Genomic DNA, 27,561 nt, shown 5'->3' with positions numbered 1-27,561 from the left:
TCCTTTGTGTGACCTCCTGGGCCACCATGTCCAGGCTACCTGGACACTTCCTGGACCTCCTGGGCCACCATGAACCCCCCTGGGCCACCACATCTGTCCACCTGGACACCTCCCGGGACCTTGCCACGGCTCCAGGCCCCAGAGTCCCAGATGCCCCCCCCAGCATGTCCCCCCATTGTCCCCTTGTCCCCACCGCCCCGTGGTGGCGGCTCCTCCCCGGGTGCCACCGCTGTTACAGGAAGGTGGCCCCGGAAGGCACTCGGGAGCCACGGCCCAGTTCCCGTTGTCCCCTGCGGCACCCCTGGGGCGCAGGCGCGACACCTCCGTTGTCCCCTGTGCCACCTCTGCCTTCCGCCGCCACCCCCTCCCAGGCCCGGCTGGGCCCCGCTGACCACCCCGGGGGTCCTCCAGGCCACCGGACCCTCCCCAGCCGTGAGTGAAGCAGGAGGAGGAGGAGGAGCCCATCGGGATCATCCGGACGTGGCGGTGGGACGGGGACCGACATCTGTCACTTGTCACCGGCGGTGGCCCCACGGGGCCCCAGCGCCTCCGGTTCCTGCCCTTCCTGGAGGGAAGGGACCACCCTGCGCCGTGGGAGCTGCGCCAGGAGAGGTTGGACGCTCTGTGGTTTGGCCAGGGATCATCTAGAGGTCATCTAGAGGTCATCTAGAGGTCACCTAGAGGTCACCCAGGGGTCATTCAGTGGCTCCTCGCTGGATGTGGTCAGGGCCTCACCTGGTGCTGCTCTGGACAGGAGTGGTGACACTGGGATTTCATCTCTGCCAGGATCTGATCTCCACCAGGGTCTCACCTTGACCGGGATCTCACTTAAACTGGGATCTCATCTCATCTCATCTCATCTCATCTCATCTCATCTCATCTCATCTCATCTCATCTCATCTCATCTCATCTCCATTGGGATCTCACCTCCTTTGGGATCTGATCTCCACTGGGATCTCACCTTGACCTGGATCTCACTTAACCCGGGATCTCATCTCATCTCGTCTCGTCTCATCTCATCTCCACTGGGATCTCATCTCCACTGGGATCTCATCTCCACCAGTTCCTCCCCAGAAATTCATCCCACCAGGACCCACCTCCAACAGCTCCTCCTCACAATTCATCCTGCCAGGACCCAGCTCTTGAATTTCATCCCTCCAGGACCCACCTCTGTTGAATTTCATCCCGCCAGGATCCACCTCCCCAGAAGTTCACCCCACCAGGTGTCCCCTCTCCACCAGCTCGTCCCTGTGTCCCCATGGAGGTGTGGCGCCAATGTGCCCACTGGCTGGTGGCCGCGCGTGTCCTGCCCGCGGGACACCGGGCCAGCAGCCCCGGGGGACAGGTGTGGGACCTGGCGCAGGCTCTGCGGGACGGGGTCCTGCTGTGTCACCTCCTCAATGCCCTCCTGCCCCGTGCTGTGCCACCCCGGGACATCTGTCCCCGGCCCCAGATGTCACAGGTGAGGTGGGGACAGGAGGGGGTGGTCGGGCCAGGGAGGGACGCTAGGGGAGGTGACAATGACAGTGACAGGGACAATAGTGGGTGTGGATGAGGGTGGTGGGGATGATGGGGACAATGAGGATGATGATGGGGACATCGATGGTGACAATGATGGGGACAATGAGGATGATGATGATGGTGGGGACACTCATGGTGACAATGGTGGGTGTGGATGAGGGTGGTGGTGATGATGGGGACATTGAGAATGATGATGGGGACATCGATGGTGACAACGATGGGGACAATGAGGATGATGATGATGGTGGGGACATTCATGGTGGCAGTGGTGGGTGTGGATGAGGATGGTGGTGATGATGGGGACATTGAGGATGATGATGGGGACATCGATAGTGACAATGACAGGCCTGGTGTGATTGAGGGTGATGGCACGATGACGATGATGGGGACAATTGGGGGTGATTGGCAGTGAGAGTGACGGAAACAATGACAGGCCTGGTGATGATACGGTGATGGTGACAATGATGGTGACAATGGTGGCAATGGTGCCGAGGAGGTGACAGCGACAATCGCGACGCTGACAAGGGTGACAATGACGATGACAGAGATGATGGCGGTGCCAGTCTCAGCAGTGGCCTCAACAGCGGCGATGCTGATGGGGGTGACAATGACAATGCTCATGATGGTGACAATCATAGTGGTGGCGCCAAGTGGGTGACCAGGACAGGAACAATCGCGGTGCTGGGGGGTGACAATGACAACAGTGTCGGTGATGGTGGCGACGTTCATGGCGTTGACAATGACAATGACAGAGATGATGGTGGTGACGACTGTGGAGAGATGAAGGCCCTGATTTTGATGGGGACAGGCGGGTGACACTGGGGGGGGATGGCGGGTGACACCGGTGACACCGGTGACGGTGCCACCACAGTTCCTGTGCCTGAGGAACATCCGCACCTTCCTGACCGCCTGCGCTGACAAATTCGGGCTCCCCAAGCACCGGCTTTTTGGCGCTTTCGACCTCTTCGATGTCCAGGATTTTGGCAAGGTGGGGTCAAGGGTCCAGGTGTCCTGGCGGGGGGGGGACCCCCGGGGTCCAGGTCACGTGTCACTCCTCCAATGTCACCTCTCTGTCCCCAGGTGATTGAGACACTCTCAACGCTCTCCTGGACCCCGATCGCACAGAGCAAAGGATTCACGTGAGTGGACAGGACTCAGGTGTCTCCAGTCCTTGGTGTCCAGTCCCCGGTGTCCAGTCCCCGAGGGACACTGGTGTCCAGTCCCCGGTGTCCAGTCCCCAAGGGACACTGGTGTCCAGTCCTTGGTGTCCAGTCCCCGAGGGTCACTGGTGTCCAGTCCCCAGTGTCCAGTCCCCAGTGTCCAGTCCCCAAGTGTCACTGGTGTCCAGTCCCCGGTGTCCAGTCCCCGAGGGTCACTGGTGTCCAGTCCTTGGTGTCCAGTCCCCAGTGTCCAGTCCCCAAGTGTCACTGGTGTCCAGTCCTTGGTGTCCAGTCCCCGAGGGTCAGTCCTTGGTGTCCAGTCCCCAGTGTCCAGTCCCCAAGTGTCACTGGTGTCCAGTCCCCGGTGTCCAGTCCCCGAGGGTCACTGGTGTCCAGTCCTTGGTGTCCAGTCCCCGGTGTCCAGTCCCCGAGGGTCACTGGTGTCCAGTCCTTGGTGTCCAGTCCCCAGTGTCCAGTCCCCAAGTGTCACTGGTGTCCAGTCCTTGGTGTCCAGTCCCCGAGGGTCACTGGTGTCCAGTCCTTGGTGTCCAGTCCCCAGTGTCCAGTCCCCAAGTGTCACTGGTGTCCAGTCCCCGGTGTCCAGTCCCCGAGGGTCACTGGTGTCCAGTCCTTGGTGTCCAGTCCCCGGTGTCCAGTCCCCGAGGGTCACTGGTGTCCAGTCCTTGGTGTCCAGTCCCCAGGGGTCACTGGTGTCCAGTCCTTGGTGTCCAGTCCCCAAGGGTCACTGGTGTCCAGTCCCCGGTGTCCAGTCCCCGAGGGTCACTGGTGTCCAGTCCTTGGTGTCCAGTCCCCGGTGTCCAGTCCCCAAGTGTCACTGGTGTCCAGTCCCCGGTGTCCAGTCCCCAAGGGTCACTGGTGTCCAGTCCCCGGTGTCCAGTCCCCGAGGGTCACTGGTGTCCGGCCGTGTCCCTCAGGCCATTCCCATCCGAGGACAGCGTTGGGGACGATGACATTTACAGTGGCCTCTCTGACCTCATCGAGTGAGTGGCGGCTATTGGGAAGCACTGGGAGCTACTAGTGGCTACTGGTGGCTACTGGGAGACACTGGGGGCTTCCGGTGGCTACTGGGAGCTATTGGGGACTACTGGGGGCTACCGGGAGGCATTGGGGGCTTCTGGTGGCTACTGGGGGCTACTGGTGGCTACTGGGAGCTACTGGGGGCTTCTGGTGGCTACTGGGAGCTACTGGGGACTACTGGGGGCTGCCGGGAGGCACTGGGGGCTTCTGGTGGCTACTGGGGGCTACTGGTGGCTACTGGGGGCTACTGGTGGCTACTGGGTGCTACTGGGGGCTTCTGGTGGCTACCGGGAGCTACTGGGGACTACTGGGGGCTGCAGGGAGTCATTGGGGGCTTCTGGTGGCTACTGGGGGCTACTGGTGGCTACTGGGAGCTACTTGGGGCTACCAGCAGGCACTGGGGGCTTCTGGTGACTACTGGTGACTACTGGGGGCTACTGGGGGCTACTGTGAGGTACTGGGAGGTACTGGTGACTACTGGGAGGTACTGGGGACTAGTTGGGACTACTAGCAGTTACTGGTGGCTACTGGGGGCCACTGGGAGGCACTGGGGGCTACTGGGAGGCACTAAGGGGTCTGGGGTCATTTGGGGAGCAAATTGGGGACAATAAGGGACATTTGGGGACACTGATGGATTTGAGGGGCATTATTGAGGGTGTGGGAATACTGGGGGTATTGAGGTGCCAGGGGCTACTGGGGAGGTACTGGGAGCTACTGGGAGGTACTGGGAGCTACTGGGAGGCACTGGGGAGGGTCTGGGGTCATTTGGGGAAGTACTGGGGACAGTAAGGGACATTTGGGGACACTGATGGATTTGAAGAGCATTAATGGGGGTCTGGGGGGTACTGGGGCTATTTGGGGACATTAAAGGATTTGGGGACAACCAGAGGACCCGGAGAGATTTTGGGGGGGCTCCGGAGGTGGGGGGAGGGGGGGCCGGGGGTTTGGGAGTGCGAAGGGATGTCCCCAGCTGTCCCCTCCCCCTGCAGTGACACGGCCGAGGAGGACGATGACCTCTACGACTGCGTGGAGGCCGAAGGGGACGACGGCGACGACGTCTACGAGGACCTGATGAGGGTTGAGCCCCCCCCGGCCATGGTGGGTGTGACCCCCCCACCCCAGAGGGGGCGGGGGACATCCCAAAAATACCCGGGAACCCCTAAAAAATACATGGGAGTCCCCCAAAAATGTCCCCTCGGTGTCCCCACAGAAGGGGACGGTGGACCGGCGGCTCTGCTGCCTCCAGGAGCTGCGGCAGACGGAGGAGAGGTACACGGAGACACTGGAGTCCATCTGCCAGGTGGGGACATTGGGGACACTGGGGACATTGAGGACAATTGGGACATCAGTGACATTAGGGACGTTGGGGACATTGGGTACACGGAGACACTGGAGTCCATCTGCCAGGTGGGGACATTGGGGACACTGGGGACACTGAAGACACTGGGGGTGTTGGGGACACTGGGTACATGGCAATCCTGGAGTCCATCTGCCAGGTGGGGACACTGGGGACACTGGGGACACTGGGGACACTGGGGACACTGGGGACACTGGGGGTGTTGGGGACACTGGGTACATGGCAATCCTGGAGTCCATCTGCCAGGTGGGGACACTGGGGACACTGGGGACACTGGGGACACTGGGGACACTGGGGGTGTTGGGGACACTGGGTACATGGCAATCCTGGAGTCCATCTGCCAGGTGGGGACATTGGGGACACTGGGGACATTGGGGGTGTTGGGGACATTGGGCATACTGGGCACACTGGGGACACTGGGGACACTGGGGACATCGGGGACATTGTGGAAAATGGGGACATCGGGGACATCGGGGACATTGGGGACACTGGGGACACTGGGGGTGTTGGGGACAATGGGGACATCAGGGATGTTGGGGACATTGAGGACATTGGACACACTGGGGGTGTTGGGGGACGTTGGGGACATCGGTGACGTTGGGGAGGTTGGGGACCCTGGGGACACTGGGGACATTGAGGACAATTGGGACATCAGTGACATTAGGGATGTTGGGGACATTGGGTACACGGAGACACTGGAGTCCATCTGCCAGGTGGGGACATTGGGGACACTGGGGACATTGGGGACACTGGGGACGCTGGGGACATTGGGGACATTGGGCACGCTGGGGGTGTTGGAGACATTGGGGACATCAGGGATGTCAGGGATATCGGGGACATTGGGGACAATGGGGACACTGAGGGGACACTGGGGACGTTGGGGACATTGGGGACACTGGGGACATTTGGGTTGTTGGGGACATCAGGGACACTGAGGACAGAGGTGGCCTCACGAGGCCTCCCAGTGGTCCCAGTGCTCCCAGTAAGGCTCAGTGTCCCCCCGGTGTCCCCAGCACTTCCTGCGGCCACTGCGGCACTTCCTGAGCCCCCAGGACATGGAGAGCGTGTTCATCAACGTGGAGGTGACAGTGACACCGGTGACACCAGTGACACCAGTGACACCAGTGACACTGTGACACCGTGACACGGGGACACTGACCAGTGACACCTGTGACACGGGGACACGGGGACACTGACCAGTGACACCGGTGACACCGGTGACACCAGTGACACCAGTGACACTGTGACACAGGGACACGGGGACACCAGTTACACCAGTGACACCAGTGACACCAGTGACACCAGTTACACCAGTGACACTGTGACATGGGGACACGGGGACACTGACCGGTGACACCAATGACACCAGTGACACCAGTGACACCAGTGACACCAATGACACGGGGACACGGGGACACTGGTGACACCAATGACACCAGTGACACCAATGACACTGCGACACGGGGACACGGGGACACTGACCAGTGACACCTGTGACACCAGTGACACCGTGACACGGGGACACTGACCAGTGACACCGGTTACACCAGTGACACCGGTGACACCAGTGACACCTGTGACACCAGTTACACCAGTGACACGAGTGACACCAGTTACACCGGTGATACCGTGACACGGGGACACAGGGACACGGGGACACTGACCAGTGACACCAGTAACACCAGTAACACCAGTGACACTGCGACACGGGGACACGGAGACGCTGACCAGTGACACCAGTAACACCAGTGACACCAATGACACTGCGACACGGGGACACGGGGACGCGGGGACACTGACCAGTGACACCAGTGACACCAGTGACACTGACCAGCGACACCAGTAACTCTGCACACTTCTCTCAGGACCACCCCCCCCCCCCCCCCCCCCCAGTTAACCAAAATTAACCCCTCCCAGTGCTCCCAGTAACCCCTCCCAGTGCTCCAAATAACCACTCCCAGCACTCCCAGCCCCCCCAGTTCTCCCAGTAACCCCTCCCAGAGCTCCCAGTAACCCCTCTCAGTGCTCCCAGTCCCCCTCCCAACCCTCCCAGTGCTCCCAGTAATCCCTCCCAGTGCTCCCAGTCACCCTCCCAGCCCTCCCAGCGCTCCCAGTAACCCTTCCCAGTGCTCCCAGTAACCCCAGTTCGCAGGAGCTGCTGGAGCTGCACCGCCGTTTCCTGGGGGAGCTGCGGGGAGCGCTGGGGGGGGGCGGGGGGGGGGCGCGCGCTGCCCCCCCTGTTCCTGCAGTACAAGGAGAGGTACGGGGGGGGGAGGGGATCTGGGGGGTCCTGGGGGGGATTTGGGGGGGTCCTGGGGGGGTCCTGGGAGAATTTGGGGGATTTTGGGAGGTCTTGGGGAGTCCGGGGAGAATTTGGGGGGATTTTGGGGGGTCCTGGGGGGGGATTTGGGGAGGTTTTGTGGGGTCCTGGGGAGAAATTGGGGGGATTTTGGGGGGTCCTGTGGGGGATTTAGGGAGGTTTTTTGGGGGGTTTTGAGGGGGTTTGGGGGGGACTGGGGGGATTTGGGGGAGTTTGGGGGAGAATTTGGGGGATTTTGGGAGGTCTTGGAGGGTCCGGGGAGAATTTGGGAGAGGATTTGGGGGGATTTGGGGGGTCCTGGGGAATATCTGGGGGGGGATTTGGGGAGGTTTGGGGGGTCCTGGGGGGGGGGATTTGGGGATTTTGGGGGGGATTTGGGGAGGTTTTGGGGGTCCTGTGTAGAATTTGGGGGGTTTTGAGGGGTCCTGATGAGGATTTTGGGGGGGTTTGGGGAAATTTGAGGGATATCGGGGAGTTCTCTGGAGATTTGGGGGGGTCCCGGGGGAATTTGCCGGGCGCGCTTTTGTGGATTTTTGTAGATTTTGGGTGGAATTGAGTGAATTTTGTTGGATTTTTGGGTGAATTTTGTTGAATTTTGGGTGGATTTTGCTGGATTTTGGGTGGATTTTGTTGGATTTTTGGGTGAATTTTGTTGGATTTTTGGGCGAATTTGGGCAGATTTTGGGTGGCTTTGGGGTGGATTTGGGGTGGATTTTGGGTGGGTTTCAGTGAATTTTGTTGGGTTTTTTTGGGTGGATTTGGATCAAGTTTGGGCCGATTTTGGCCAGATTTTGGGTGAATTTTGTTGGATTTTGGGTGAATTTTGGATGAATTTTGTTGGATTTTGGGTGATTTTTTTTGGATTTTGGGTGAATTTTGGATGAATTTTGTTGGATTTTGTTGGATTTTGGGTGAATTTTGTTGGATTTTGGGTGAATTTTCGATGAATTTTGTTGGATTTTGTTGGATTTTGTTGGATTTTGTTGGATTTTGGGTGAATTTTGGATGAATTTTTTTGGATTTTGGGTGGATTTCAGTGGATTTTGTTGGACTTTGGGCGGATTTCGGCAGATTTTGGGTAGGCTTAGGTGTATTTTGGGTGGATTTTTGGATGAATTTTGTTGGATTTTGGGTGGATTTGGACGAATTTTGAGTGGATTTTGGGTGGATTTGGGCAGATTTTGGGGAGGCTTAGGTGTATTTTGGGTGCATTTTTTTGTATTTTGGGTGGATTTTGTTGGATTTTGGGTGATTTTGTTGGTTTTTGGTTGGATTTTGCTGGGTTTTTGGATGAATTTGGGCAGATTTTGGGTGGATTTGGGCAGATTTTGAGTAGGTTTAGGTGTATTTTGGGTGGATTTTCGGATGAATTTTGTTGGATTTTGGGTGGATTTTGGGTGGATTTCAGTGGATTTGGGTGGATTTTGGGTGGATTTTGCTGGATTTTGGGTGGATTTTGCTGGTTTTTGGGTGGATTTTGTTGGATTTTTGGGTAGATTTTTTTGGATTTTTTGGGTGGATTTTGTTGGATTTTGGGTGGATTTGGGCAGATTTTGGATAAATTTTGGGTGTCCACCGCAGGTTCCTGCTCTACGGCTGCTACTGCAGCCAGGTGGATTTTGGGTGGATTTGGATGAATTTTGGGTGGATTTTTGGATGAATTTTGAGTGGATTTTGGGTGGATTTCAGTGGATTTGTGTGGATTTGGACAAATTTTGTTGGATTTTGGGTAGATTTTGTTGGATTTTGGGTGGATTTTGTTGGATTTTGGGTGGATTTGGGCAGATTTTGGATAAATTTTGGGTGTCCACCGCAGGTTCCTGCTCTACGGCCGCTACTGCAGCCAGGTGGATTTTGGGTGGATTTGGATGAATTTTGGGTGGATTTTTGGATGAATTTTGAGTGGATTTTGGGTGGATTTCAGTGGATTTGTGTGGATTTGGACAAATTTTGTTGGATTTTGGGTAGATTTTGTTGGATTTTGGGTGGATTTGGGCAGATTTTGGATAAATTTTGGGTGTCCACCACAGGTTCCTGCTCTACGGCCGCTACTGCAGCCAGGTGGAAGCGGCCGCGCGCCGCCTTGACCAACTCTCCACCTGCACTGACCTGCGCATGAAGCTCCAGGTGAGCCCCAAAAACGCCCCAAAAAAACCCCAAAAACATCCCAAAATCCTTCCCGGCCTCTCCGTGAACACCCCAAATTCCCAGATCCCCACCAGAACCCCCAAAACCCACCAAAAAAATCACCCCCAAATCTCCCAGAATTGTTCGAATTCCCCCCGAATCTCTCCACAGAGATTCAGGTGGGCTCTAAAACGCCCCAAAATAATCCCAAAATAATCCCAAATTATCCGAAACCCACCCCAAAGTGACCCCAAATGACTCTGATGACCCCAAAATGACCCCAAAGTGACCCCGGTGACCCCGGTAGATGACCCCAAACTGACCTTGGTGACCCCAGACTGACCCCGGTGACTCCAAACTGACCCTGATGACCCCAAACTGACCCCAAACTGTCCCCAAATGACCTGATGACCCAAATGACCCTGATGACCCCAAATGACCCCAAACTGACCCCAACTGACCCCAAACTGACCCCAAACTGACCCAAATGACCCTGATGTCCCCAAACTGACCCCAAATGCCCCCAAAGTGACCCCACAGTGACCCCAAACTGACCCCAACTGACCCAAACTGACCCCAACTGACCCCAAACTGTCCCCAACTGACCCCAAACTGACCCCAAACTGACCCAAATGACCCTGATGACCCCAAAGTGACCCCACACTGACCCCACACTGCCCCCCAGGAGTGCTCCCTGCGGGCCAACAACGGGCGCTTCTCGCTGCGGGACCTGCTGATGGTGCCCATGCAGAGGGTGCTGAAATACCACCTGCTGCTCCAGGTGACACCTGGGCACACCTGGGGACACCTGGGGACACCTGGGAGGGCAGAGACACACCTGGGCACGCCTGGGGGACACCTGGGGGGGAGGGACACACCTGGGAGTACAGGGGCACACCTGGGGACACCTGGGGGACACCTGGGGGGTGAGGGACACACCTGGGCACTCCTGGGGGGGAGGGACACACCTGGGAGGGCAGGGGCACACCTGGGCACAACTGGGCACACCTGGGGACACCTGGGCACACCTGGGGGGGAGGGACACACCTGGGGGCACCTGGGGACACCTGGGGACACCTGGGGACACCTGGGAGGGCAGGGACACACCTGGGGATACCTGGGGGACACCTGGGAGGGCAGGGACACACCTGGGGATACCTGGGGGACACCTGGGAGGGCAGGGACACACCTGGGTACACCTGGGGGACACCTGGGAGGGCAGGGACACACCTGGGAGGGCAGGGGCACACCTGGGCACACCTGGGGGACACCTGGGGGGGAGGGATACACCTGGGGGACACATCTGGGACGCACCTGGGGGACAACTGGGACACACCTGGGCACATATCTGGACACACCTGGAGACACCTGGGGGTGCATGGACACACCTGGGCACACCTGGGAGGGCAGGGACACACCTGGGGCACACCTGGGGACACACCTTGGGGTGCAGGGACACACCTGGGCACACCTGAGCACACCTGGTCTCACCTTGACCTTTGCCCCCCAGGAGCTGGTGAAGCTGACCCCGGATGCGGCCGAGCGGGAGCGGCTGCGGGGGGCGCTGGATGCCATGAGGGTGGGGCTGGGGGCGATCTGAGGGGGAATTTGGGGGGTCCTGAGGGGATTTTGGGGGGTCTTGAGGGGTTTTGGGAAGGATTTGGGGGGTTCTGGTGAAATTTGGGGGTGGATTTGGGGGCTCCTGGAGGGAATTTTTGGAGTTCTTGGAAGGGGGGGGGAATTTTGAGGGGTTCCTGGTGGGGCTTTTTGGGGGTCCTGAGGGGTTTTGGGGGATCCAGGGGAAGGTTTAGGGATTCCTGAGGGGTTTGGGGGGGGTGGATCTGGGGGTTCCTGAGGGGATTTGGGGAGGATTTGGGGGTTCCTTAAGGGTTTTTGGGGGTTCCTGGTGGGATTTTTGGGGTTCCTGGGGGGTTTTGGGGGGGGATTGGGGGTTCTGGGGAAGATCTGGGGGGGGGGGGGGGGATTTGGGAGTTCCTGAGGGGTTTTGGGGGGATCCAGGTCGGGTTTGGGGATTCCAGGGGGGGATCTGGGGGGGATTTTGGGGTTTGGGGGGATCCAGGGGAGGTTTTGGGATTCCAGGTGGGATTTGGGAGTTCCTGAGGGGTTTTGGGGGGATCCAGGTCGGGTTTGGGGATTCCACGGGGGGATTTGGGGCTGATTTTGGAGTTTGGGGATTCCAGGGGGGGATCTGGGGGGGATTTTGGGGTTTGGGGGGATCCAGGGGAGGTTTTGGGATTCCAGGGGGGATTTTGGGGTTCCTGAGGGGTTTTGGGGGGGATCCAGGGGAGATTTGGGGATTCCAGGGGGGATCTGGGAGGGATTTTGGTGTTTGGGGGGATCCAGGGGAGGTTTTGGGATTCCAGGGGGGATTTGAGAGTTTCTGACGGGTCTTGGGGGGGATCCAGGTCGGGTTTGGGGACTCCAGGGGGGGATTTGAGGGTTCCTGAGGGGTTTTGGGGGGGATCCAGGTCAGGTTTTGGGATTCCAGGGGGGGATCTGGGGGGGATTTTGGGGTTTGGGGGGGATCCAGGTCGGGTTTGGGGATTCCAGGGAAGATTTGAGGGTTCCTGAGGGGTCTTGGGGGGGATCCAGGTCGGGTTTGGAGATTCCAGGGGGGTTCTGGGGATTCGGGGGTCTCTGATTGGAGCCCTCCCCGTCCCCCAGGACCTGGCCCAGTGCGTGAACGAGGTCAAACGGGACAACGAGACCCTAAAGCAGCTCACGAGCATCCAGCTGTGCCTGCACAACATGGTGGGGACCCCCCGGCACCCCCAATCCTCCCTGGGTCCCCCAGATTCCCAAATCCTTCCCCTGGGACCCCCAAATTCCCAAATATCTGCCAGGATCACCAATTCCCCTCTCCCAGACCCCAGAATTCCTCAATCCTCCCAATGTCCATCCCATTCCCGTGTCCCATTCCCGATGCCCATCCCATTCCCGTGTCCATCCCGTGTCCATCCCATTCCCGATGTCCCATTTCCAGTCCCATCCCCGTGTCCTGTTCCCATCTCCCGTTCCCGATGTCCATCCCATTCCCATGTCCCGTTCCCATGTCCCATTCCCGTGTCCATTCCCATGTCCCATTCCCAACCCCATTCCCATGTCCCGTTCCCATGTCCCATTCCCGTGTCCCGTTCCCGATGTCCCATTCCCGATGTCCATCCCATTCCTGTGTCCCATTCTCGATCCCATTCCTGGTGTCCCGCTCCCAATGTCCCATTCCCGATGTCCATCCCGTTCCCATGTCCCATTCCCATGTCCCATTCCCGTGTCCATTCCCATGTCCCATTCCCAACCCCATTCCCATGTCCTGTTCCCAATGTCCATCCCATTCCCGATCCCATTCCCATGTCCCTTTCCCGATGTCCATCCCGTTCCCATGTCCCATTCCCAACCCCATTCCCATGTCCCTTTCCCAATGTCCATCCCATTCCTGTGTCCCATTCCCATGTCCCGTTCCCTATGTCCATCCCGTTCCCGTGTCCCATTCCCAACCCCATTCCCATGTCCCTTTCCCGATGTCCATCCCATTCCTGTGTCCCATTCCCATGTCCCGTTCCCTATGTCCATCCTGTTCCTGTGTCCCATTCCCATTCCTGTGTCCTGTTCCCGATGTCCATCCTGTTCCCATGTCCCATTCCCATGTCCCGTTCCCATGTCCCATTCCCAACCCCATTCCCGTGTCCCGTTCCCTATGTACATCCCGTTCCCGTGTCCCATTCCTGTGTCCCATTCCCGTGTCTCATTCCCGTGTGCCATTCCCATGTCCCATTCCCGTGTCCCGTTCCCGTGTGCCATTCCCGTGTCCCATTCCCGTGTCCCGTTCCCGTGTCCCATTCCCGTGTCCCATTCCCGTGTCCCGTTCCCGTGTCCCATTCCCGTGTCCCGTTCCCGTGTCCCATTCCCGTGTCCCATTCCCATGTCCCGTTCCCAGCCACAGTCCCTGGCACAGTTCGGGCGCCCCAAGATCGACGGGGAGCTGAAGGTCTCCAGCACTGAGAGGCGCTCCAAGGTGGACAGGTGGGCCAGAGTCACCTGGGGGACACCTGGGGACACCTCAGGGACATGGGGACATCCATGGGGACACCTCAGGGACATCACAGGGACAGAAGAACACCCTTGGGGACACCCTTGGGGACACCACGGGGACATCACAAAACCACAACCCCACAGGGACACCCTTGGCAACACAACCATGGGAACACGGGGACACTTGGGGACGTTGCTATCACGGAGCCGGGGTCGCCATGGGGACACCCCGCGGTTCGCGGTGGCCTCAGGGGCACGGTGCCACCCTCGTCACCTGTCCCCAGGTACGGCTTCCTGCTGGACAAGGTGCTGATCATCTGCAAGCGCCGCGGGGACTCGTACGAGACCAAGGACGTGGTGGACCTGCAGAGCCACCAGCTGCGAGACGGTGTCCTCGGACCACGGGACGGCAAGAAGGTACCGGGGACATCATGGGGACATCAGGTCCTGGCGGACACCGGTGGCCAGGTGCCACCGGAACCAGTGTCCCCTTCCTGAAGGAGCCAGGTGGACACAAGTGTCCGATCTTGTGGATGGCAGGATCCTGGGTAGTGGTGGATGTGTGTGTCCAGTTCTGGTGTCCAGTTCCTGATGGTCATCCCATTCCCGTGTCCCGTTCCTGATGTCCATCCTGTTCCCCATGTCCACTCCATTCCCAACGTCCGTTCTATTCCTGTGTCCGTCCCATTCCCAATGTCCATCCCATTCCCCATGTCCATCCCATTCCCCATGTCCATCCCATTCCCAATGTCCATTCCATTCCCATGTTCCATTCCCAATGTCCATCCCATTCCCAATGTCCATTCCATTCCCATGTTCCATTCCCAATGTCCATCCCATTCCCAATGTCCATTCCATTCCCATGTTCCATTCCCAATGTCCATCCCATTCCCCATGTCCATCCCATTCCTGTGTCCATCCCATTCCCGTGTCCCATTCCCAATGTCCATCCCATTCCCAATGTCCGTCCCATTCCCAATGTCCATCCCATTCCCATGTTCCATTCCCATGTTCCATTCCCATGTTCCATTCCCATGTTCCATTCCCAATGTCCATCCCATTCCTGTGTCCATCCCATTCCCATGTTCCATTCCCAATGTCCATCCCATTCCCCATGTCTGTCCCATTCCCAATGTCCATTCCATTCCCATGTCCCATTCCTGTGTCCATCCCATTCCCAATGTCCATCCCATTCCCAAGTGTTCAGATCCTGGTCCCACTGACCTCAGAAGTCCAGGTCTGGTGGATCCCTGGATCTTGGCTCCTGGTGGTCCCAACATCCGGGACCCTCATGGCCCCAAATGTATGGATCTTGTGAACCCCAAAACCCCATTCCCTGGTGGATCCCAGGATCCTGGTCCCCGGTGAACCCCAAAACCCTGATCCTTCGTGAACCCCAAAATCCCAATCCCCAGTGAACCCAAAAACCCTCTTCCCTGATGGATCCCCACAGCCTGGTCACTGGTGAACCCCAAAACTCTGATCATTGGTGAACCCCAAAACTCCAATCCCTGGTGAACCCCAAAACTCCATTCCCTGGTGAGCCCCAAAACTCCAATCCCTTAATGAACCCCAAAACCCCAATCCCTGGTGAGCCCCAAAACTCCATTCTCTGGTGAACCCCAAAACCCTGATCCCTGGTGAACCCCAAAACCCCAATCCCTTGATGAGCCCCAAAACCCCATTCTCTGGTGAACCCCAGTGTCCACCTCCCCAGTGGACATCTGATGACCCATGGGTGGGGATATGACCCCAATATCCCCGGTACCGCCTGACCCCACCCCATTTTGGGGAGGGGGCAGAGGCGTGGCTGACCCCTCCCCACCCCGCAGTGGTCCCACACCTTCGTGCTGCTGCACACGGCCGGGCTGCAGGCCTACGAGCTCTTCTTCAAGACGCACGAGCTGAAGAAGAAGTGGCTGGAGCAGTTTGAGATGGCCCTGTAGGTGGCCCTGTCCCCATGGAGGAGGTCACACCTGTCCCCACTGGATTGTCCTCCAGTTTGTCCCCACCTGATCCAGGTGTTCCCCGTGTCCGGCAGGTCCAACATCTTCCCTGAGCACGCCCTGGCCGATGGACACGACTTCCAGATGTTCTCCTTCGAGGATACCACATCCTGCAAGGCCTGCCAGATGTTGCTGAGGTAGGAACCCCAAAATCGTGTCCCTGGTCCTGGGGAGGTCGTTGGGGGGGTTCTGGGAGAGGGGGAGACCCCACAAGGGGGTTGGAGGTGGGGTGAGGTCTGACCTCACACCCTTGGGGACAGTGATGTCAAGGTGGGTCAAGGTTGGGTGGAGGTCAAGACCAAGGTGGGTCAAGACCAAGGTGGGTCAAGGTCTGATGGAGGTCAAGGTTAGATGGAGGACAAGGTGGGTCAAGATCAAGGTGGGTCATGACCAAGGTGGGTCAAGGTTGGGTGGAGGTCAAGACCAAGGTGGGTCAAGGTCAGATGGAGGTCAAGGCGGGTCAAGGTTGAGTGGAGGTCAAGGTGGGTCAAAGTTGAGTGGAGGTCAAGATCAAGGTGGGTCAAGACCAAGGTGGGACAAGGTTGGGTGGAGTTCAAGATTGAGGTCGGTCAAGTCTTGGTTAGGGATCAAGACCAAGGTGGGTCAAGGTTGAGTGGAGGTCAAAGTGGGTCAAGACCAAGGTAGGTCAAGGTTGAGTGGAGGTCAAAGTGGGTCAAGACCAAGGTGGGTCATGACCAAGGTAGGTCAGGCTTGGTTGGAGTTCAAGGTTGAGGTGGGTCAAGTCTTGTTTAGAGGTCAAGACCAAGGTGAGTCAAGGACTGGGGTGGCCAACCTGGGTGGGTCACGGACTGGTCAGTCCTGCTCAGTCTCGGGTGGCTGTGGGGCATGGCTGGTGGTGTCCCCAGTGACCATGACCCTGTGTCCCCCCTCTGTCCCCCCCGTGTCCCCAGGGGCACCTTCTACCAGGGCTATCGCTGCAGCCGCTGCCGCGCCCCCGCACACAAGGAGTGCCTGGGGCGAGTGGGAACCTGTGGGAAGGCCGGAAGTGGTGAGGGGCATGATGGGATTGGGGAGGGGCATGATGGGATTGGGGAGGAGTTTGGAGAGGAGGGAGATGGCAGATGAGGGCAGGAGGGTGATGGAGGAGGGTGGGGCATAGTGGGATACAAGATGGCTGACACAGAAAGGCATTGTGGGATACAAGATGGGTGACACTGAGCATTATGGGGTCCAAGATGGGTGACACTGAGCATTGTGGGATCCAAGATGGCCAATACTGCAGGGCATTGTGGGATACAAGATGGCCAATACTGCAAGGCATTGTGGGATACAAGATGGCTGACACAGGGCATTGTGGGATACAAGATGGCTGACACAGCAGGGCATTGTGGGGCACAAGATTGGCCCCTATGGAGCAAGGCATTGTGGGATGCCTTTATGATGGCATAAATTAGTGCAATTGATTAAATGCAAGTGTTAATTAAGAGAAGAGTCAATTAGTCCTAGCAATAATTAGTGATGGGGCCAGTTACCCCCTCATTAACTAGGGGATGGACTAATTACCCTCCGCCCTAATTACCCCAACATTAATTGAGAGGCTAATTATCCCATTATTAATTAAGGGAGTGACTAATTATCATTAAGTGGCGGGCTAATTACCCTCTCATTAATTAGGTGCTGGAATAATTACCTCCAGACCAAATAAACCCCAACACTGATTGGGGGAGAGGCTAATTGCCACATCACTAATTAGAGGATGGGTTAATTACCCTCAGCCCAAATTGCCCCAACAGGAATTAGAGAAGAGGCTAATTACCACATCACTGATTAGGGAAGGGACTAATTACCCTAATATTAATTAATGGAGAGGGTAATTTTCCCATTATTAATTAAGGCGTGACTAATTGCCCCACTATTAAGGGTGGGTTAATTGCCCTTTCATCATTAATTAATCCAGTATCTAATTACCTCATCATTAATTAAGAACGGCACTAATTACCCCTCACTAACGAGCTTTCCCCCTCCCCCCCCAGATCCCGGCTCTGGCACTCGCAAGGTACCAAAATCTGGGAAAACGGCTCCGGATGGGTGGAAATTCCTGGGATTTTTCAGGGGGATCCCTTGGGGGGATCCCCGGGGGTCTTTAGGGGGGTCTGGACCCCCCAAATCCCTCCCAGCTCACAGGGCTCTTGTTCCCCCCTCCAGAACAAATCGCAGCGGCCGGGACCCGACAAGAAACTGGGTGAGGAATTTGGGGGGGGGGGTCCCGACCCCTCCAGGACAGATTTTGGGGGGCTCTGAACACCCCAGGACAGATTTGGGTGAGGAATCTGGGGGGATCCTGACACCTCCAGGACAGATTTTGGGGAGTCTTTTGGGAGGTCTGAACCCCCCCAGGACAAATTTTGGGTGATCTTTAGTGAGTTCTGACCTCACAGTTAAAATTTGGGGGGTCCTGACTCCCCCCAATCCATTTTTGGGGTCTGAGGGAGTTTTTAAACCCCCAATCATTTTTGGGGATTTCCAAAAGGGGTTTTTAACCCCCCCCCCCCTCAAATCCATTTCTGGGGTCCCCGGGGTGGTTTTTACCCCCTCTCAATCAATTTTTTGGGGTTCCCAGGAGGTTTTTGACCCCCCCCAATCCATTTTGGGGTTCCCGGGAGGTTTTTGACCCCCCCCCAATCAATTTTTTGGGATTTTTTACCCCCCCCCCAATCGATTTTTGGGGTTCCCAGGAGGTTTTTAACCCCCCCCCAATCCATTTTTGGGGATCTCACTCGGGGTTCCCCCCATTCCCAGGACTCCCCAAAATGGAGAGCACCCAACCCTACAGTGGGGTGCCCCCCCCACCGGGGGTCCTGGGGCCCCCCCTGCGCATCAGCCCCGGTGACGTCATTGAGGTGACAACGGCTGAGGCCGAGGAGCTCTGGTGGCAGGTGAGGGACCCCCGAAATGGGGATGGGACCCTGGAAATGGGGGTGGGACCCTCGGGGTGGGATTGGGACCCCTGAAATGGGGGTGGGACCCTCGGGGTGGGACCCCTGAAATGGGGGTGGGACCCTCAGGGTTGGGATGGGACTCCTGAAATGGGGGCAGGACCTTTGTGGGGTGGGGACCCCCAGGGTGGGGATGGGACCATCAGGGTGGGATTGGGACCCCTGAAATTGGGGTAGGATTCCTGAGGGTGGGATGGGACCCCTGAAATAGGAAGGGACTCGGGGTGGGACCGCTGAAATGGGGATGGGACCCCAGAAATGGGGGTGGGACCGCAGAAATGGGGGTGGGACCCCTGAAATGGGGATGGGACCCTCGGGGTGGGATTGGGACCCCTGAAATTGGGGATGGGACCCCTGAAATGGGGGTGGGACAGCAGAAATGGGGCTGAGACCCCTGAAATGGGGATGGGACCCTCGGGGTGGGATTGGGACCCCTGAAATTGGGGATGGGACCCCTGAAATGGGGGAGGGGCCCCTGAAGGAGGGATGGGGACCCTTAGGACTGGGATGGGACCCCCATGGTCATGAGAGACCCCCCGGGGTCCTTCCCCAGTTCCCGGGGGGGGACCCCAAAAACCAACGGAGACCCCCCCGGGGTCCTTCCCCAATTCCTGAGGGTTTCAGGGGACCCCTGAGGGTCTCCCCCACCCTTCGGTGGTCTCGGGACCCCCCCTGGACTCCCCAAATTTCTGCCCCCAGGGCCGGAACGTGGCCAGTGGGGATCTGGGCTGGTTCCCCAGTAATGCCGTCAGACCCTTCGTGTCCGTGAGTTTGGGGACCCCCCCCCCCTAAAAAAAAAACCCCGGGATCTTTGGGGGGGGGGGTCCCCGAATTTGGGGAGGGGGCTCTGGGATGTTGGGAGGGGTCTCAGATTCCCCCCCCCATTAATTCTGGTCTCCCTCCTTCCCTCAGGTGCCGCTGCCGGATCTCTCCGTCTATCCCTGGTCAGTGGTGGGACCCCAAAATTCGCCCCCTAAATCCCCAGATTCCTCCCCTGGACCCCAAAATTCTCACCCTTAACCCCAAAATTCTCCCCCTGGACCCCAAAATTCTTCCCTGAACCCCAAAATTCACGCACCGGACCCCAAAATTCGCCCCCTGAACCCCCAAATTCCTCCCCTGGACCCCAAAATTCTCACCCTGAACCCCAAAATTCTCGCACTGAACCCCAAAATTCTCACCCTGAACCCTCAAATTCCTCCCCTGGACTCCAAAATTCTCACCCTGAACCCCAAAATTCTCGCACTGGACCCCAAAATTCTCACCCTGAACCCCCAAATTCCTCCCCTGGACTCCAAAATTCTCACCCTGAACCCCAAAATTCTCGCACCGGACCCCATAATTCTCACCCTGAACCCCCAAATTCCTCCCCTGGACTCCAAAATTCTCACCCTGGATCCCAAAATTCCCGCACTGGACCCCAAAATTCTTCCCTGAACTCCCAAATTCTCCCCTGAACCCCAAAATTCACGCACCGGACCCCAAAATTCGCCCCCTGAACCCCCAAATTCCTCCCCTGGACCCCAAAATTCTCACCCTGAACCCCAAAATTCTCGCACTGAACCCCAAAATTCTCACCCTGAACCCTCAAATTCCTCCCCTGGACTCCAAAATTCTCACCCTGGATCCCAAAATTCTCCCCCTGGACCCCATAATTCTTCCCTGAACCCCCAAATTCGCACCTGGGATCCCCCAAGTCCTTCCCTTGACCTTAAAATCCTCCCCTGGGCCCCAAAATTCACAAATGGGATCCCCCAAATTCCTCCCCTGGGACCCCAAAATTCTCCACTGAACCCCCAGAATTCCCACATGGATCCCCCCAATCCTTCCCTGTCCCTCCCCAAATCCCCCCCAGGTTTGGGGGTGCTCCAGTACAGGGGTCCCAGGAGGGGATTTTGGGCACCCAGGTGTGGTTTTTGGGATTCTGGTTGGAGATCTTGGGGTGCTGAGTGCCCATTTTGGGATCCCTGGTGGGGTTTTTGGTGTCCCGGGTGGGGCTTTTGGGATCCTGGGTAGGGTTTTTGGGGTCCTGGGTGGGGATTTTCAGGTCCCGGGTGGGGCTTTTGGGGTCCTGGGTGAGGTTTTTGGGGCCCTGGGTGGATATTTTCAGGTACCGGGTGGGGTTTTTAGGGTCCCAAGTGAGGATTTTGGGGTCCAGTGTGGGGTTTTTGGGGTCCCGGGTGTGGTTTTGGGGATCCTGAGTGAGGATTTTGGGGTCCAGTGTGGGGTTTTTGGGGTCCCGGGTGTGGTTTTTGGGATCCTGAGTGAGGATTTTGGGGTCCCGGGTGGGGTTTTTGGGGTCCCGGGTGTGGTTTTTGGGATCCTGAGTGAGGATTTTGGGGTCCCGGGTGTGGTTTTTGGGATCCCGGGTGAGGTTTTTGGGGTCCCAGGTGCCATTTTTGGAGTCCCGGGTGTGGTTTTTGGGGTCCCAGGTGCCGTTTTTGGAGTCCCGGGTGGGGATTTTGGGGTCACAGCCCCTCCCCTGGACCCCCGCAGGTTTGGGGGGCCCCTGGAGCGCGCGGAGGCCGAGCAGGCGCTGTCCCCCCGCTCCGACGGCGCCTTCCTGGTGCGGCAGCGGCTGCGAGAGCCCAGGGACTTCGCCATCAGCCTCAAGTGAGTGACAGCGAGGGGACAACGGGGACATTGGGGACAATGGGGACACCATGGGGACAATGGGGACACCATGGGGAAAATGGGGACATTGGGGACACTGGGGACACTGGGGACATTGGGGACATTGGGGACAATGGGGACATTGGGGACAATGGGGACACCATGGGGATACCATGGGGCATTGGGGACACCATGGGAACATTGGGGACATTGGGGACATTGGGGACATTGGGGACAATGGGGACACCATGGGAACAATGGGGACATTGGGGACAATGGGGACATTGGGGAGAGCAGGGACATTGGGGACATTGTGGACAATGGGGACAATGGGGACGCCATGGGGAAAATGGGGACATTGGGGACAATGGGGACATTGGGGACAATGGGGACAATGGGGACAATGGGGACACCATGGGGAAAATGGGGACATTGGGGACATTGGGGACAATGGGGAGAGCGGGGACAACGGGGACACCATGGGGACACCATGGGGACATTGGGGACAATGGGGACAATGGGGACAATGGGGACACCATGGGGATACCATGGGGCATTGGGGACACCATGGGAACATTGGGGACAATGGGGACATTGGGGACAACGGGGACACCATGGGGACACCATGGGGACACCATGGGGACAATGGGGACAATGGGGACATTGGGGACATTAGAGGGGATATCAGGGACACTGGGGACACCGTGGGGACATTTTTTGGGACAATTTGGGGACATTGGGGACACTGCCCCAGGGACAATTTGGGGACATTTTTGGGGTCATGAGGACAATTTAGGGGACATTTTTCGGGAGGGAGGGAGGGAGGGAGGGTGGGTTACGACGTGACCCTGAGGGGAAATCTGGGAGAGTCCTGGAAGGGTTCGGGAATATTTGGGGGAGGATTTTGGGAAGGTCTTGGGAATTATGGGGTGACCCGGGAAGTTCCGGGAAGGGAAGGGAAGTTCCAGGAAGGGAAGGGAAGTTCCGGGAAGGGAAGTTCCGGGAAGGGAAGGGAAGTTCCGGGAAGGGAAGGGAAGTTCCGGGAAGGGAAGTTCCGGGAAGGGAAGGGAAGGGAAGTTCCGGGAAGGGAAGGGAAGTTCCGGGAAGGGAAGTTCCGGGAAGGGAAGTTCCGGGAAGGGAAGGGAAGGGAAGGGAAGGGAAGGGAAGGGAAGGGAAGGGAAGGGAAGGGAAGGGAAGGGAAGGGAAGGGAAGGGAAGGGAAGGGAAGGGAAGGGAAGGGAAGGGAAGGGAAGGGGGAGGCAGGCCAGGGGTGACTCCGGCGCGGCGCGCAGGTACCGCGGGCAGGTGAAGCACATCAAGGTGGCAGCCAGCGAGGGGCTCTACTGGGTCACCGAGAAAAAAGCGTTCAAGGGGCTGGTGGTGAGAGCCGCGCCCCAAAAAAACACCGGGCGTCCCCCGAAAATCCTCCTGGGGTCACCCCGGAACTCCCGGGAACGCCAAAATCCTTCCCAGAACCTCCCGGGAACCACAAAATTCTCACCCAGAACCTCCCGGGAACCCCAAAATCGTCTGCCAAGTATCCCCCAAACATCCTGGGAACCCCAAAATTTTCTCGGGATCACCCCGGAGATCCTGGGAAACCCAAAATCCTTCCCCAAGACTCCTGGGAAACCCAAAACCCTCTCCCCAACCCTCCCAGGAATCCCAAAATTCTCCCCCCTAAACTCCTGAGAACCCCAAAATTATCCCCAAAAGCTCCTGAGAACCCCAAAATCCTTCCCCAACCCTCCCAGGAACCCCAAAATTCTCCTGCTAAACTCCTGAGAACCCCAAAATTCTCACCCAACCCTCCCAGGAACCCCAAAATTCTCCCCCAACTCTCCCAGGAACCCCAAAATCCTTCCCCAAGCCTCCTGGGAACCCCAAAATTTTCTTGGTATCACCCCGGAGCTCCTGGGAACCCAAAATCCTTCCCCAAACCTACCGGGAACCCCAAAATCCTCCCCCAAATATCCCCCAAACATCCCAGGAACCCCAGAATTTTCTCAGGATCACCCTGGAGCTCCTGGGAACCCCAAAATCCTTCCCCAAAGCTCCCAGGAACCCCAAAATTTTCCCCCAAATCTCCTGAGACCCCAAAATCCTTCCTCCAAACCTCCTAAGAACCCCAAAATTCTCACCCAACCGTCCAGGGAACCCCAAATCTGTCCTTGGGGTCACCCCATAATTCTCAGGAACCCCAAATCCTCCCGGGGTGGTTTCTGGGGTCACTCACCCCCTCCCCAGGGGGATTTTGGGGTCTCTGACCCCCCCGGGGAGGATTTTTGGGATCCCCCATCTCCCCTCAGAGTGTTTTTGGGGTCACTCAACCCCCTCCAGAGCGTTTTTGGGGTCCATCATCTTTCTGTGAGGGTTTTTGGGGTCCCTGTTTCCCTCAGGAGAGTTTTTGGGGTCTCTGACTCCCCCAGGGAGAGATTTTTGGGGTCTCTGACCTTCCTGGGAGGGTTTTTGGGATCCCTGATTCCCCCCAGGGATATTTTTGGGTTTGCTGATCCCCAGGGAGGATTTTTGGGGTCTCTGACTTTCCTGTGAGATTTTTTGGGATCCCTGATTCCCCCCAGGGATATTTTTGGGTTTGGTGATCGCCAGGGAGAATTTTTGGGGTCTCTGACATTCCCGAGAGGATTTTTGGGGTCAGTGACTCCCCCCGGGAAGATTTTTGGGGTCTCTGACCTTCCTGGGAGGGTTTTTGAGATCCCTGATTCCCCCCAGGGATATTTTTTGGGTTTGCTGATCCCCAGGGAGGATTTTTGGGGTCTCTGACTTTCCTGTGAGATTTTTTGGGATCCCTGATTCCCCCCAGGGATGTTTTGGGGGTCACTGACCCCCCAGGAGGGTTTCTGGGGTCACCGACCCCCTCCCAGAGATGGTTTTGGGGTCCCGGCAGGAGCTGGTGGAGTTCTACCAGCGGAATTCTCTGCGGGATTGCTTCAAGGCGCTGGACACGACGCTGGCCCTGCCCTACAGGGACCCCGAAAGTCGCACGGCACCCCGAGAACCCGGTGTGGGACTGGGGGGAAATATTGGGGTGGGGGTCACACGTCTTGGGGGTCCTGGAGGTTGTGGGGTGACCCTGAAAGGGGACTTGGGGTCACTTTGGGGGTTGTGGGGTGACCCTGAAAGGGGACTTGGGGTCACTTTGGGGGTTGTGGGGTGACCACGGGAAGGATTTTGGGGTTGGATTTGGGGGCTGGATTTGGGACTTTATTTTGGGGCTGAATTTTGGGGTTGGATTTGGGGGTTGGATTTGGGGTTGGATTTGGGGTTGGATTTGGAGCTGGATTTTGGGGTTGGATTTTGGGGTTGGATTTGGGGTTGGATTTGGGGTTGGATTTGGGGCTGGATTTGGGGTTGGATTTTGGGGTTGGATTTGGGGGTTGGATTTGGGGTTGGATTTGGAGCTGGATTTGGAGCTGGATTTTGGGGTTGGATTTTGGGGTTGGATTTAGGTTGGATTTGGGGCTGGATTTTGGGGTTGGATTTGGGGCTGGATTTGGGGGTTGGATTTTGGGTTGGATTTTGGGGTTGGATTTGGGGTTGGATTTGGGGCTGGATTTTGGGGTTGGATTTTGGGGTTGGATTTGGGGTTGGATTTGGAGCTGGATTTTTGGGTTGGATTTGGGGACATCACCACATCCCCCGTGTCCCCAGGTGCCACCCGCAGCTTCGGCTCGGCCAAGGCCCGCTACGACTTCAGCGCGCGGGACCGGACGGAGCTGTCCCTGCGGGAAGGGGACATCGTGCGGGTGCTCAGCAAGCGGGGACAGCCGGGCTGGTGGAAAGGGGAGATCTACGGGAAGGTGTGGCACTGGGGACACCGTGGGGACAACAGAGTCGTCCCTGAGCCCTGTCCCGACCCCTGGTGTCACCCCATGTCCCCTGACCCCACTGTGACCCTGCCGTTCCCAATGTCCCCCCATTTGTCCCCAATCTCCCCTCATTGTACCCCCATTTGTCCCCAGTGTCCCCCTGTGACCCTGTCCCCGCTGTCCCCAATGTCCCCCATTCGTCCCCAATGTCCCCCTGTGACCCCACTGTCCCCAATGTCCCCCCATTGTCCCCAATGTCCCCCCTGTGACCCCGCTGTCCCCAATGTCCCCGCTGTCCCCAATGTACCCAATGTCCCCCATTTGCCCCCAGTGTCCCCCTGTGACCCTGTCCCCACTGTCCCCAATGTCCCCCATTTGTCCCCAATGTCCCCTTGTGACCCTGTCCCCACTGTCCCCAATGTCCCCCCATTGTCCCCAATGTCCCCCCCGTGACCCCGCTGTCCCCAATGTACCCAATGTCCCCCAAATGTCCCCAATGTCCCCAATGTCCCCCTGTGACCCCACTGTCCCCAATGTCCCCAGTGTCCCCCTGTGACCCCGCTGTCCCCAATGTCCCCAATGTCCCCCTGTGACCCCGCTGTCCCCAATATCCCCAATGTCCCCCTGTGACCCCGCTGTCCCCAATGTCCCCAATGTCCCCCCAATGTCCCCAGTGTCCCCCTGTGACCCCGCTGTCCCCAATGTCCCCAATGTCCCCCCAATGTCCCCAATGTCCCCCTGTGACCCCGCTGTCCCCAATGTCCCCAATGTTCCCCCAAGGTCCCCAATGTCCCCCTGTGACCCCGCTGTCCCCAATGTCCCCAGGTCGGTTGGTTTCCCGCCAATTACGTGGACGAGGATTTTTCGGATTATTGCTGACGTGGACACCCCCAAATCCAGCGTCCCCCGATGTCCCCAAACCCCGATCCCGATAATTTATGGGACAATAAACGAGGATGAGGACGAGCTCCAGGGCGGGGGGAATTTTACGGGAACGGGCCCCAATTCCAGGAATTCTGGGAAAGCGCCCGGAATGTCCGGCCAGGGCCGGAGGTCAAGGCCGGAATCTTGGGAATGGATCCAGGTGTCCGGGCAGGGATCGGGGAGGGAATTCCGGAATTTGGGGAAATTCAGGATTTGGGGAATTCCAGGATTTTAGGAAGGGGAAATTCAGGATTTTGGGAATTTCAGGATTTTAGGAAAGGAAATTTCAGGATTTTGGGAATTTCAGGGATTTAGGAAGGGGAATTCCAGGATTTTGGGAATTTCAGGATTTTAGGAGGAGGAATTTCAGGATTTCAGGGACTTACAGGATGTAAGGAAGGAGAATTTCAGGATTTGGGGAATTTCAGGATTTGGGGAATTCCAAGACTCAGAAACTTCCAGGATTTTAGGAAGGGGAATTCCAGAATTTTGAGAAGGGAATGCCAGAATTTTGGAGACTTCCAGGATTTTAGGAAGGGAAGTTTCAGCACTCTGGGAAGGGAACTCCCGGGAATTTGGGATGAATTCCCGGGATTTTGGGCTCAGGAGGGTCCCTCGCAGACCCAGGGCAGGGCGTTCTCGCAGGGATAATCCCAGTATGGTCCCAGTTCAATCCCAGTATGGTCCCAGTTCCATCCCAGTTCAATCCCAGTACACACACACATTTATTGTGAATTTTTTCCCCCAATTCTGGGATTTTGGGGTGAATTCCCGGGATTTTGGGATGAATTCCCGGGATTTTGGGCTCAGGAGGGTCCCTCACAGACCCAGGGCAGGGCGTTCTCGCAGGGATAATCCCAGTATGGTCCCAGTTCAATCCCAGTATGGTCCCAGTTCCATCCCAGTTCAATCCCAGTACACACACACATTTATTGTGAATTTTTTCCCCCAATTCCCAGATTTTGGGATGAATTCCCGGCATTTTGGGCTCAGGAGGGTCCCTCACAGACGCAGGGCAGGGTGTTCTCGCAGGGATAATCCCAGTATGGTCCCAGTTCAATCCCAGTTCAATCCCAGTTCAATCCCAGTACACACACACATTTATTGTGATTTTTTCCCCAATTTCCGGATTTTGGGATGAATTCCCGGGATTTTGGGGTGAATTCCCGGGATTTTGGGCTCAGGAGGGTCCCTCGCAGACCCAGGGCAGGGCGTTCTCACAGGGATAATCCCAGTATGGTCCCAGTATGGTCCCAGTTCAATCCCAGTTCAATCCCAGTACACACACACGTTTATTGTGATTCTTTTCCTCCAACTTCCGGATTTTGGGGTGAATTCCCGTGATTTTTGGCTCAGGAGGGTCCCTCACAGACCCAGGGCAGGGCGTTCTCGCAGGGATAATCCCAGTATGGTCCCAGTTCAATCCCAGTATGGTCCCAGTTCCATCCCAGTTCAATCCCAGTACACACACACATTTATTGTGAATTTTTTCCCCCAATTCCCAGATTTTGGGGTGAATTCCCGGGATTTTGGGATGAATTCCCAGATTTTGGGCTCAGGAGGGTCCCTCGCAGACGCAGGGCAGGGCGTTCTCACAGGGATAATCCCAGTATGGTCCCAGTTCAATCCCAGTATGGTCCCAGTTCAATCCCAGTACAC

General features: G+C 57.4%; 1 protein-coding gene across 1 annotated transcript; it reads left to right on the top strand.

The window, feature by feature from the left end:
- The first annotated feature begins 327 nt into the window (after nucleotides 1–327).
- On the top strand, nucleotides 328–26,006 carry LOC134055458 (proto-oncogene vav-like). Its single transcript, XM_062511825.1, is given in 28 exon segments — nucleotides 328–1,462; nucleotides 2,393–2,509; nucleotides 2,602–2,660; nucleotides 3,617–3,682; nucleotides 4,709–4,817; nucleotides 4,933–5,019; nucleotides 6,090–6,158; nucleotides 7,229–7,282; nucleotides 7,284–7,336; nucleotides 9,427–9,523; nucleotides 10,209–10,304; nucleotides 11,034–11,102; nucleotides 12,209–12,295; nucleotides 13,479–13,564; nucleotides 13,858–13,990; nucleotides 15,406–15,515; nucleotides 15,615–15,716; nucleotides 16,491–16,588; nucleotides 17,574–17,596; nucleotides 17,746–17,782; nucleotides 18,340–18,476; nucleotides 19,236–19,301; nucleotides 19,449–19,480; nucleotides 21,033–21,149; nucleotides 22,441–22,528; nucleotides 24,057–24,171; nucleotides 24,821–24,969; nucleotides 25,804–26,006. Coding segments are annotated over 28 exon segments (2,514 nt in total). The 5' UTR covers nucleotides 328–1,258; the 3' UTR covers nucleotides 25,858–26,006.
- Nucleotides 26,007–27,561: the final 1,555 nt, after the last annotated feature.

This window comes from Cinclus cinclus, chromosome 32 (assembly GCF_963662255.1).
Source record: "Cinclus cinclus chromosome 32, bCinCin1.1, whole genome shotgun sequence".
Classification (NCBI taxonomy): Eukaryota; Metazoa; Chordata; class Aves; order Passeriformes; family Cinclidae; genus Cinclus; species Cinclus cinclus.
Note: the sequence above shows the minus strand (reverse complement) of the source record. Positions and strands in the feature narration are given on the sequence as shown.